The following is a 14,066-nucleotide window of genomic DNA, read 5'->3' on the forward strand; positions in this document are numbered from 1 at the left end:
AGATTTTAGCGCTAGATCTCTTATTTAATAACGGACTAAATGAATGATCTGCTAGTTAACTGGAGATGTTTTATTTATTTGTAATAGGTACATCCGTGCCTCAATGTTTCAAAAAGTGAATGTGTGTGAAACCACAGTAAAAAACAATTGGCGTTGATTGACGCCAATCGGACGTTCATGTTTTTTTTTTTTCGTCTATTTGAAAGTTAAGCTAATAATAATATGTTGCATTCTATACGGCCTGATTATGTCATTTTTTAAGTTACATAGACTGCCTCCAGTTTTCCTCAACTTGACTAATTAAGAGGCGATATATTTGACCGGCATATCATCAAAATGTCCGTAAAACGAAACCTCTGCCGGTCACTTTGACCGGCACCATTTTTTTCTAGCGGAAACTCTGCTTAGAATATAGTAAGCTGTGCAATTGAGTAGCCTAATACTTTTTGGAAAAGCAGGACTTCATTAATATGCATACGTTTATAATAGTAAGATTTTTTTTAATTATTTTAAAAAGTTTTTTATTCCAACCCATTTTTTTATGCCAGTCCATCCTTTTTTTATGAAGTATTTTTTATCTATAGGCCCTATTTGCTACTTTTTGTGAGTCATTTTGAGAATTGCTGACTATATACAAATGATTTAATTTTGTTTAGCTTGCTTTGCTATTTTCAATGTAGAATGGAAAATGATTAACCTTCTACCCAGAAACATCTCCTGTTAAAGTAAAAAGACCTTTCAGACCATGTAAATGGAAAAATGTAAGTTATTTTCCTTAGTAGTAAAAACTGCTGCACATATTAACATGTATAGTCATTTCTTCCTCTTTATGTTGTTTACTGTTTCACATGTTAATCATCTGCGTCAGGCAGTCGATAATCACATAGTTAATTATTACAGTTCTTCAAAATACATGTCAACAATTACACAGGCTTCCTCCACAGCCATAAAATGTTAGGTTCTTTTTACTGAAATATGTTTTATTTTTACATTGCAGTTATTATGAATATCACATTATACTGAAAAATGTGGTAACCTGCAACTGTTACCGCAAGGATCTATTTCTACTTCAGCTAATCTATGGAATTTACTTTTGTGTAGGTTTAACCTGAATTGCTGATTTATTAAAGTATATTTATTTACTTGAATAAAGTTAAGCTGTTACCAGATGAAGCACATTTATTACTTTAACGGTCCAAAAACATTTGGGAGTATAAAATGAAGGCAAATTAATCAAGAATCAAAACTGATTCTTGTTTTTTGTTTTTCATTTTAAGAGGTTCCAATGCACCCACCGCCTCCTGGGCGAACACGATATACCACTGGCTTGTGTGGACCAGGTGGTGACAGGTAATGCCGCAGCACCTGAACACCCTGCATCATGCTTTCCCAACCACCTGCAGACCACCTGCCACATTGCACTGCATTCAGACTTTGTACTGCTGACCTTTTCTACTGATATTCAACAGGCTGTTTAAGGGCACAGTATAAGCTCTAGTGAGTGCACACTACAGAGGACACTAATATGGATCTTCTTAAATGTTCTACTGATCTCTAGCCATGTAGCCTACAGAACACTATGCTTTCATGCTTTTAATAGCCTGGATTAACATGTTTTGTGGTCTCTCATTGGTCAGATCCTACGTAGCTTTATATAGAATGTCTCCTCATATGTTATCCCTGTACTTCTATCCTGTCTGCCAGAAATTTGTTTTTCACAGCTGCACCTTTATGAATTTATTAGTCTCTGATGTCTTTCTCCAGCTGCTTTTGTCTCTTTTTTGCAAACTTAGGTCACTCTCCCTCTCTTTCTACCTCAGATATTGGAGTATTTGTTATCCCTCATTTCCTTTTCACAAACTGCAAGAATATTTGTGTTAACATAACAAAAAGGATTGTCTGTCCTAGATGAACGATTGTAACCCCATTTGCTTGGATTTTTCCACCAACAATGCAGTCATTTGTGACAGTGTTGCATAGCTGCAGAACCTGTTTGGGTGGCTGGTTTTAGCATAGCTGTAGATGAGCTCATCCTGCCAGACCATAGTCCGAGCCCGGCCACGATTAATCTTGTTTGTGTTAGATCCTTGCCCTCCCCTCATTGCTGACTTAGCCCCCAAGTGTTGAATTGCTGTGCTAAAGAGAGAGAGCATGAAGCCTGCCTTTTTCCCTCAACTTTGCTCTGTCTGTCTTTTTGGCTTCAACAAAAGACCTTTATAAGAGATTCAGGCTTGGCAAAAACAAGCCCTTTGAAGCACCAGTCTGTCAGTAAGGCATGCAGAGTGACCCACACATTCTGGAATAGTGTCCTTGGAGTCTGTCTTAAAACTGTATCAATTACAGGGCTGAAAGCAAAATGTGGACTTTACAAAAGAGATTGTCAAATCCAACAGAGCTTATCTGTTAATATTGTTTCTTTTTAAAAACGAAAAAGCAAGCGCTGCAAATGTTAATCAGGAACGTTACCCTTTTATTTCCTTTCTGCTGTACATCATGGTAAAATTCTAATGCTTAAGCAACATCACACAAGCAACAATGCTTTGGGACAGGCCTGCAGCCTCGTATTCAGTACATCAGCTCGATTGCAAGTGTGATATTGCTTTTAGACGTTACAGTATATAAACAATAAATTAAAGGAATATTCCAGGTTTAATACAAGTTAATCTTAATCTACAACATTTGTTGCACAAAGTTGATTACCTCAAAACAATTTACTAATTCTTCATTTATTTATTTCTAATTGCAGTTACAGTAAGGCACTTAAAAAACAGAAGTGAATGGGGCCAGCACATAAACATGAAATACACCTTTTCAAAATCATAGCCACAAGATGTAAACATTATACTTATGTCAACATGATTTTCATGTGGTTAAAACAGGGATTTACCAGCGTTACAGCGTTTTTACCACAGCATGTTGTACGGAATGCATGAGTTATTCTTGCAGTTGCCACCAGTTAAACCTGTTTTGTGTTCGCTATTTTTGAGCAAAGAGATTATCCACTAGATACGTATTATCATACAGCAATGTTTGGTTGCCATCGAACAGTATTTAAGGTGCTGTAAGCTATTTGTTTCATGGAAAGGTACACAAAAAATGCTCCTACTCACTGAGAGATATTATGTTATATTAAATGTTGTAAGATATCTCACCTGTCTCTGTGACCGCCCTAAACTCTCACAGCAAACAAAAATTTGTCTGCGGTGCTTTCGTCCTCTAAATTATACTGCATGTTCTCACAGTGTTGTAGTTGCAACAAATTATTGAGATTTCCTGCAATTTTTAACCCATGTTTCTCATAACATTTGCTGTTGAGGGTGCTATTTTGCTTCTGCTGTTTTTAACAACGGTTTCTGCATGATGTCAGTCTCAATAAAGCTCATTTGGTATCTTTGATGTGCAGGATTTTGGAAAGAGGGGGTAATCTAATGCCTCAATCTCATGGAAAACTGCTAATATAGCTTACAGCACCTTTTAAGCACTCAATGGTGAACTAACAACTGTATTTAACAGTAGAGGCCATATTGAACCCGAAACATTCCTTGTAACATTGTTTAACTAAAGGCCCATTCATATGGAAATGATAACTATACATTTTTGCAAATCTTTCTAATTCTAAGATTATAGCTGAGTCCGCACAACAACTGTAACGATAATAACACAGAGGAATCATATCGTTAGGATCACTTTTAGAGCAATTATTTGTTCCAGCTGATGAATGATACAAATATTGACAGCCAATCATAATCCATCCAACTTTAAAGAGCTTGAGCTGCAATGTGCACTCTTTTCAAAATAAAACATTCCAGCACTGGATCGCTACTTGTCTATGATAAATATATACAATAAAATGTATTGTGAGGATAAATACAAATTAAAAAAATGCATAGACTATAGTCTATCTTAATAGGCCATAGCTCTATGGCGTTATAATACTGTTAAATGTCGAAAGCACATGCATGTCATGCGAGACTGCATCCATGTACCGGTTGTGCGAGAGCAAAATTCTCCTATCACAGACGGATTTCCTTTACTCTTGCACAAAACATTGTGCTCGTGCACTCTCTATGAAATCTCCCTGCTCTTGCTCAAAGTCGAGTCATTTTTATTTGTATAGCGCAGAAAATTATGCTTTAACAGAAAAAGAAGCTGTAGTATAGTAATGATTTAATAGTGCTGTTTAATAAACAACATGATTGTAAATTAGAACACAAAAGTCCATAAGATGTTGGTTAATGGGGAAATCGGGCTGTGGGGGCCAGTTCCCCTCTGGTAAACAGCATGACTATAATGCCAATATTAGTAATTTATGTGTAGTACAAGTCATGGTTTAAAATAAGTAAACTAAGTAAAAGTTAGAGGCCAAAGTTTAAACAAAAAGACTTGAAATATGAACCGTAAGAGTAATGAATAAAGTCTTTTGAAGTCCATCCTGAATTAACTGCGGAATTGCACACAGATGCATTGTGCTTTTTTATTTGGCTGATGAAGACTTTAATTGATGATTTAAAATGGAATACATAGATAATAAATATGAGAAGTCCATCCTATGACCAAGGTGATGCAGGCAGATGTCAGTGAGGTGCACTGCTGTTTGACTAAGCTTGTAGCAAATTTATATTCGGGTGAAGTTGATCTTAAATCAAAGGTTCAGGCAGTGGCCAGTTACATTGTCGTAAAGCTTCATTTCTTCAGTGATGTCACATGAAAAGATATAATCAAATACTTATATATATATATATATATACATACACACACACATATATATATATATATATATATATATATATATATATATATATATATATATAATATAATATAATATAATATAATATAATATAAATGGTGGGAGGGGTGTCTTAAGGGGGGGTTGCAGTCTTGCAAATTTTTTCACAGGGGTTAAGACTGTGACAAGAACTGCTTAACTGCTGCTCTAGAACTACAAAATGTAATTCAATTTTTTTAAAGAGGTCTTTATTTGTTAGTTAGCCTTGGGGAAGGAGAACTGCCTTCATCTTTTTTCAGTTATATATTACTTTAGTTTCAAATTGAATGTGGTAATTTTTTTATGCATTCAGGCTGTTTGAATATTACGTAATATGGATTACACATAATACAGATTAAACTCCTCTCCTCACCAGCACATGGCTTAGTGGATAGTACACATGCTACAACACATTAAGCGATGCTCATGTAAGCATCATGAGTTCAAGTCTGGTTCGTGTCACATCTCGATACCGTTTCACTCTCTTTACACAACCTATGTCAATAATAATGACAAAATGACCAAAAAACTCTGCATGTGTCTTTGTAGTTAATGATGCCAAAGGAAAGCAGAAGATTTTAGGATCCAATAAGAAGCTGAAGTTTAACCCCACTGAGCTCATCCTGTACTGCAAAGACTTCCGCATCATCCGCTTCCGCTTCGATGAGGCTGGACCTGAGAGTACTAAAAAGGTAGAACGCACGTACATTCATACATGAGGAATTAGCCTCACATTGTCTTGGGCCCAAACACACTCACTCGCACAACACACCTCAACATCTCAGGCGATTCTGGATTAGTCTGAGAGAGGATTATGAGTTAATGGTTTTTACTGCAGCTCCCCTGCTGAAGTCTTACTATTTTTTCCCCTCTGAAGTAAAATTGCAAACAAGTATGCCGAATTCTTGCATGTTTTTGGATCCAGCCCTGTAATGAAGTGAAATTGTGAATTGTATTGATTTTTTTGATAGGTGTTTGGGTTTAGCCTGTTTGTGTATGGGGGTTTCTGCAAATATTTAGCTTTCATCATTTTGTTTTGTAAGTGCCCCACTTAAGCAAGAGCTGTGAAGAAACTTTTCCTAGAACTCTAGACCTGTGGTGTTTTTAGGAAGAAGTCTCCTCTTGTCTCCTCTCGCCTACTGAGAGGTTGTAGGATGAGGGGATTATAGTTTGTTTCTTCACTGAGGCGGCATTTCTTTCACTGAACCTACTGAAAACTTCCAAGTAGCTGCTGTACCTCCTCATTTACATGCAGTTGAAGCCAGAAGTTTATATACACTTAGGTTGAAGTCATTAAAACAAATTTTTTAACCACTCCACAGATTTAATATTAGAAAACTATAGTTTTGGCAAGCCGTTTAGGACATCTACTTTGTGCATGACACAAGTACTTTTTACAACAACTGAACGTAGTTTGGTGCAAAAAGTGCAAATCAATCCCAGAACAACAGCAAAGGACCTTGTGAAGATGCTGGAGGAAAGTATGTAGGTAGACAATTATCTATAGCCACAGTAAGAACAAGTCCTATAACGACATAACCTGAAAGGCTGCGCAGCAAGGAAGAAACCGCCATAAAAAAGCCAGACTACAGTTTGCTAGTGCACATGTGGACAAAGATCTTCTGGTCTAATAAAAAAATTTAGCTGTTTGGCCATAATGGCCATCGTTATGTTTGGGGGGAAATGGGAAAGGCTTATAAGCCGAAGATCCCAACCGTGAAACATGGAGGTGGCAGTAGTGTTGTCACGGTACCAAAATTTCAGTAGTCGGCACCAATTCCATTGAAATTTCACAGTACTCTATACCATTTTCGGTACCAAAGCAAAAACAGGTTACTAAACAACACTCTTTTATTAACAAGGTTAACAAAACATTAGCAGCAGAACTAAGAACAGAAATATGCCATTGAACAACACTTTAATTTAAATATATTATTTTTTAATTATAACAAAACTGTACAATGAATGCTTAAAGTATTCATGAACCCTTATATAAGATTTGCTTCAACTTTTTCAACTTTTACTTTTAAGTTTTTACCAAGTACTAAAAAAAAAACTAAATAAACAAGCATACAATAGAATGAATAAAAAAACATTTCCAAACTAATGTGCAAAGTGCTCTCTTATTAATAAAGCTGCATATTGCCATTTTTCTTCATGATAAGAAATGCACAGTGACCAATATTATGATTAAATAAGTAGCTGCATTAAGTGTGCGCACTCAAGGGATGAGCGTCCCCGAGGCAGAGTCTCTCTCAACCGGGTGCAGTTTCAATCTCTCCCCCTTAGATCGGGACATTCGCACAATTAATTGAAGAGGCGCTTACCACACAGAGAAATGCCAGTTTCTGAGTTTAAAGTTATTAACATGACCTGCTTCTGTATTATTTGAACTTTAATAAAGCTATAACACATTAAACATAACTGCATTTGTAATGCCGTAATGTTTCCTTTAAAGAGCTCCGGCTCCGCTTATTCCACAACGACACTGCTTCTAAATTAACTTTTTTTTTTCTTCTTCTTTTTTTTTTTTTTTTATATAATTCCCTAATACTTTGGGATCTACATAAAATGAAGCTGTGAAAGTTTAGAGTGCATCTGGACTGATCTGTGTAATTATTACTCTCCTCGGTCAGGCGCGGACTGCAGCGCTGTTCTTTCGCGTCATTACATTTTAATATGATTTCATTTTACGTTAAATGAGATCAAACAACTATTCGACAATGACAATTTTTCTCGTCATTTTTTTATTGTCGATAATGCCGACTAATCGTTTCAGCCCTAATGCAAATATAATATGCTTTTAAACTAACCTGCTTTGGTTGCTTGAATTAATCCAGGTGTCTTGTTTTTCAGGTGCTTTATTAAGTTTGATGTGTTTCCTCCTTTCATCAGAAAATTGTGAAAGCAGCGTTTACAAATAGGTTTTTGCTGATCTATGATGTTTCCCTTTTCATCAGCCTCAAATGCAAATAATTTCCAAACCTGGCTTTTTTTATATGATTCAGTTGAGACTCCGCAGCAGCAGCTTTGCTTGCCGCAATCTTTTGCTTGTTGTGAGCGTTCAACATTTCCCGACTCTGCATGGGTACCTTCAGAAATTCTGGTATCGTAAAAAAATGTTTGTTTCAGTACCGACTTGGTACCGGAGTACCGGTATTTTTGACAACACTAGGTGGCAGAATCATGATGTGGGGGTGCTTTGCTGCAGGAGGGACTGGTGCACTTCACAAAATAGATGGCATCATGAGGAAGGAAAATTATGTGGATATATTGAAGCAAAATCTCAAGATGTCAGCCAGGAAGCAAAGCTCTGTTGCAAATGGGTCTTCCAAATGGACAATGACCTAAAGCATAGCTCCAAAGTTGTGGCAAAATGGAACAAAGGAACACAAAGTCAAGGTATTGGAGTCGCAATCACAAAGCCCTGACCTCAATCAGATAGAACATTTGTGGGCAGAACTTAAAAAGTGTGTACGAGCAAGGAGGAAACCTTACTCCGTTACACCAGTTCTGTGTGGAGGAATGGGCCCAAAATTCCAGCAACTTATTGAGAGAAGCTTGTGGAAGGCTACCCAAAATGTTTGACCCAAGTTAAATAATTTAAAGGCATTGATACCAAATACTAACAAAGTGCATGTACTGTAAACTTCTGACTCACTGGAAATGTGATGAAAGAAATAAAAGCTGAAATAAATCATTCTCTCTACTATTATTCTGACATTTCACATTCTTAAAATAAATTAGTGATCCTAACTGACCTAAGACAGGGAATGTTTTCTACGATTAAATGCCAGGAATTGTGAAAACTGAGTTTAAATTTATTTGGCTAAGGTGTATGTAAAATTCTGACTTCAACTGTATGTGACAAAAATAGCTGTTCTTAAAAGTGAAGCATGTAATTTTTGGATGTTAAATAATACTTCCTCATATACAGGTTTAATGTACAAAAGCAACTGTAGTTAAGCCATACTTGGATTGATTCCCCTCGCAAAATTATTTGTACACCATTGATTGTAATTAGCATGGCATTTTTCTGGTGAAATGAACACTAGAGGAGCTACAACAACAATGACTTTATTCCCTTTCACACAAATCATGATAAAAATGGCAGATTATCATAAACACTTATTTTTCACCCTGATCCTCACACAACACTTACTATATAGTACGTGACATTTAAGGCAGTATATTTTAACGTTTGCATTACATGACCAGCTACATTTATAAGCTTGTTTAAATGTGATCAAATTGCATGGTAACTCAACTGAACCAAGCCGTGCACTTGCGTTGCAAAACGTGGTACGAGTCGATGCGTGAGCTGAAAGAGTCATAAAAGCACCGCAAAATTATGTGGATGCTTCAGCAATTGTATTTTTCATGTCATATTTGCTTTTTATGAAACTGTCTGTTTGTTTAGGGTAGGGACATAGGTGTCATTGGTTTAAAACTTGATAGAGCACTAACCTTAAAATGCGTCATCTGTTTTATCATGTCACATTTGCTTTTTATAACACTATGGGTTAGGTTTAGGTTTAAAGTTTAGTTTTACTTGTATGAAAAAGAGATGCTCTGATCAGAATTTTTACAGCCGATACCAGTCACTGATCTTCATTTCACCTGATCGGCCGATACCGATCATTTCACCTTTTATCAGGATATCTGTCATAACTAGTTATATATAAGCTTTCTGCACACTGTCACGATTAATTGAATTTTCCTTTTCCCAGTAATATCACTTTGTCTAGTTTTTGCTGACAAAAAGTTTAAAACTTAAAAAGTTTTTTTAAATAAGAATAAAACAAGCATAGGCTAACAAAATATTTTACCGGTCGGTGGCCGATCAATCAGAGCATCCCTAGAATATATAATTCTATATCAATCATTGCAATTCGATTAGGTGACACTAGTGACAGAAATTACATAAAAACATAAATAAAAAACATTACCAAATTTTACCATTGCTGTACCATTTTTCTTATTTTAGATCATCAAATTTGACTTGCCATCAGTGAACTTTAGTGCAGATACTATGTTCTCTAAATCTTTTAAGGATATTTGTTTGGTAATGCAGACATTTCACAGTACATCTTAATTATGTCTTTCTTTTTTAACTTTCCCCAAATGATGCACTGCAGTGAAACTTTTTAGTGTTTGATGTTTCCACTAAAAACCTTTTAGTGGCACTATGCCTCATAAAATAAAGCATGCTCTGTTGAGGAATGTCTCTCCCTTCCGTTATATCTGCACCATAAAGCAGATAAAAAGAGGTCTTTATACAAGTTGATCTGATCATGCAATGAACTCCAAGCTCTGTGACTCACACCGGCCTACAATCCCATCCTGTTGCTTCACAACAGCTGCTGGTGCCTGGCAACCGGAAACCTTGTGTAAAACGAACATTCCACATTGTGCTCCTGACTCAGTGACTGTCAGAGGTGCATAACTATGGGATTAATTTTGTTCCAATTGTTTGAATGTATTTTTTGGAAAGAAATGATAAAAATACAAACCGAGAATGAATGAATATAAACAAATGGAAACTGTAAAAAAATTAATTCAAAGGCAAAATTTACACCTAGTCTTCAAATAAACGGCATATTTGTTAATTAAAATCTCTGCTTGAGTTCACTGATCAGGACTTACGAATGCGCTGCTTGCATTTTCAGTCACGCTTTACGCTACTGGAGTTCCCTTACGATTCTGTACACTTGACATCTGCGCACACGCAGAGTCTACTCACATGGAGACAGACTGTCCTCACTGTGAGGTCATGAGTCTCAAAACGCTTCGCTCATGAATCACCCTCGTTCTGAGGGAGGATTCAGCCTCACGTGCCCTCCCACCCTGCTGTTCTGTGATACCATTGGTTTCATATGAGGAGGCACGGCAGGGCCGCGAAGTAGAGCAGGATTTGAGGTGGTCCTTGTAGCGACACACATCCTGCGAGCCCCTCAATCTCTTCAAAGTGCATGTTTTCCTATACGCTATGAACAGGATGAGCTCCGGCCTTCTGAAAGAGCTGGCAGCCTCGTCTTGTGCAACGGTTTTCTCTGGGGATAATAATGACGATGTCATCATGTCACTCATTGCATCAGGCGAGTGGTCAGTGGATGATGCTGCCGCCCATCCCCCCAGCAAGGAACGTGCACACGCCACTGACAGGGATATGCTCCTCGTCCTTCCAAGGCCTTACAATCACCTTGAGTGGTCTCCCTCAGAAGAACCTGAACAGTATAGGTGAATGGCTCCAGCAGTCCGGACGCCGTCAAATGGCAGCGTCCTGCAAATCTGCCCCATTCTTCACCAAAGTTCATAACCAACTATCCAAGTCCTGGCGCGCTCGCACAGTGACTCTTTAATGTGGATCATGGGGAAGAAAACGGTAATGCCAGGAGGCGGTAATGGCACACCTCTGCCCAGCGAGTAAAAGGCCATGGAAATCGCACCCCATACATCGTTCGAAACCATGTCGACAAACGTTCGCACTGGTGGGAAAAGCTTACCAAGTGGCAGGACAAGCTGGATCAGCACACCACGCAATGGCGTTGCTCCAGGTATTTCAAGCCAAGCTCGAGCACGGCTTCGATCCAGAGACATTCAAAGAGATCCACACCACTCCAGACTGACCCTCACAGAAATTAGTTATAAGGGAAAAGACACTGCTCCAGCCAGCCTCTTTGGCAGCTCTGTGAATAAGTTTGCTGAGCGTTACGTTGTGACTCAGCAGCAGTCACCGGCTATGAGACACTTTATGCCCAAATGGAGTATATTAAAACCGGTTCGCCCTCGCTGTTTCAAGCCAGCACCTGACTAAAAGCCCCATACCTGCTGCCTCACCGGCACCTGCATATCAGCACGTGCAACCCTTTTGAAGCGGAAAGCAGAGCCCGTGGTTCTGTCTGGGTCTACTCCAAAAATGGCTCGACTGGAGACACAAAACACTGTTCCCCATCTCCCCACTATTGTTTGTTGTGAAAGGAATATTGTTGTTCACAATATTGTTCAAAATGTTGTTTCTGTGTCTTGCACTCAAATAAATGCAATAAGTGCAAAAAAGAATACAGTGTTCGTTGCAAATGGACAAGATGCTCACACATTCTTAAAGAGCCGCTTTTTCCTCTTCAAAGCACACACATTATGCGCAACCGCTTCCCTATCATGAGAGACGCATTATATCACCCAGTGAGCAAACCAAATTGCTCTCTGTCCCATTACGGGGATGCGAGGCAAGCCCCTAACAGGTATTTCAGAATGGGTGCAAAAAACGATCAAACGTGGTTATATGATCCAATTTGCATGCCACCCCATTTCAACAGTGTTCTGTCTTCCACGGTTTCGTCTGAAGACGCACCCGTGTTACGAGCCGAAATACAGTCTCAATGTGAAAAAACGCTATAGAGATTGTGCCAAATTGTCAAGCACAGAAAGGTTTTTACAGCCATTATTTTCTTGTTCCAAAGAAAGATGGCGTACTTCAGCCAATCCTGGATCTGAGACATAAACACACATTAATTATGAAGCCGCTAACAGATTCTCGCACTTTTACAAGCAAAACATTAACCAGAGCCCCTTCTAGGTCAACTCTACTTCCAGGTCAAAGAGCTGTCACTCACAATATCATAAGCCAATGAGAACTCCTATTTGTTAGCCCCGCCCACACAATAGTTTTGTGTCAGAACTGCGACTGAAAACTCCGGGAGCTTAAATAAAAACTTTGGAAGTGTGACTGAAAATGTGAGCAGCGCATTTGTAAATCCTGATCAGTGAACTCGAGCAGTGAATTTCATAAAGTATTCAGTTTATTTGAAGACTAAGAGTAAATTTTGCCTTTTTATATGAATTTTTTCAGTTTCTGTTTGCTTTTATTAATTCTCAGTTTATATATTTATTTGTTTTTTAAAAGTTACATTCAAAACAATTGGCTCAAAAGTAATCCCATACATAACAGCCTCCTGTTTCTCTTTCATGTAGCATAACAGTCCCTGATTGGCTATTACTGTAGCAAGGAATGGTTTCCACAGTATCTGTGGAAATGGGAGTCGTCATTGATTAGTCACTAGATTCTTAAAGCTGATGTGTGTAATATTTTCAGTGTTAAATACTTTCCCCTATCCCAGCTTAAAATGCACAACTAAAAGTAAAGGTACAAGCACTAGGCTCTGAGAATGCAAATACATTTTTTCCATAAAATATAGTCCAAGCTGCAGCCGAATGCGAAATGCCTTCTCCTGCCTTCAGAAGTATTTAAAAGGGAATGAAGGAGCACAAATTGTAGTATAATCACCCCTTAAAGGGATAGTTCACCCAAAAATGAAAATTCTCCCATCATTTACTCAACCTTATGCCATCCCAGACAGGAATTACTTTCTTTCTTCTGCTGAACACACAGATTTTTAGAAGAATATCTCTGCTATGTAGGTCCTCATAATGCAAATGAACGGTGACCAAAATTTTGAATCTCCAAAAGCACATAAAGGCAGCATAAAAATAATCTATATGACTCCAGTGGTTAAATCCATATCTTCAGAAGCAATATGATAGGTGTGGGTGAGAAACGGGTATATCTCACTATAAATCTTCTCTTTCACCTTTTCTTTACATTGTGAAAGTGGAGATTTAATTTAACTTAGGATTGTAATATTGATTTGTTTCTCACCCAAAGTGATTGCATAGATTCAGAAGACATATATTAAACCACTGGAGTCTTCTGGATTACTTTTAATCTGCCTTTATGTGCTTTTTGGAGCTTTAAAGATCTGGCATCCATTAACTTACATTGTATGGAGCTACAGACATGAGATTTTGTTTTAAACATCTTTGTTTGTGTTCAGCTGAAGAAAGTCATACACATTTGGGATGGCGTAAATGAGAGAATTTTAATTTTTGGGTGAACTATTCCTTTAAGACATTTGTATGTTTATTCCCTTGAAAACTGTAAACACTTTGGATTTGTGGCACTATCAAAATGTTGCTCTGTTTGTTTGAGCTTCTCTATCAGCCTAACACAGCAACAATCAGTATTTTTGCTATTTCGTTTGGTGGCGCTTTTGACACAAATTACACACTTCAGCTTTAAGGGGAGCACTGAAACATGTTTATGTTCTTGAAAGAGGAAAAGGGAGGTTTCCTTTCTCTCTAATAGGAAAATGTAAGACTGTTATGGCTCATAATATAAGGGAAGCAGAGCATTTCACCTGCAGTTACCTACCTAATATTCTCTGCTACAGAGCCAAGACTGCAGGGGAACAACAGGGAAGGACTGCAGTGATGTAAAGAGGGAGGTTGAAAAGAGAGGTGC

General features: G+C 37.8%; 1 protein-coding gene across 1 annotated transcript in view; it reads left to right on the forward strand.

Moving 5' to 3' along the window:
- Nucleotides 1-14,066, forward strand: part of mtmr10 (myotubularin related protein 10) — a 47,817-nt gene that overhangs the window by 17,752 nt on the left and 15,999 nt on the right. The window contains exons 4-5 of the mRNA XM_052090619.1: nt 1,278-1,350; nt 5,315-5,457. Of these exons, the coding sequence (XP_051946579.1) occupies nt 1,278-1,350; nt 5,315-5,457 (216 nt within the window). The remainder of the gene's footprint in view (nt 1-1,277; nt 1,351-5,314; nt 5,458-14,066) is intronic.

Source organism: Xyrauchen texanus, chromosome 2, assembly GCF_025860055.1.
Source record: "Xyrauchen texanus isolate HMW12.3.18 chromosome 2, RBS_HiC_50CHRs, whole genome shotgun sequence".
In the NCBI taxonomy this organism is placed as follows: Eukaryota; Metazoa; Chordata; class Actinopteri; order Cypriniformes; family Catostomidae; genus Xyrauchen; species Xyrauchen texanus.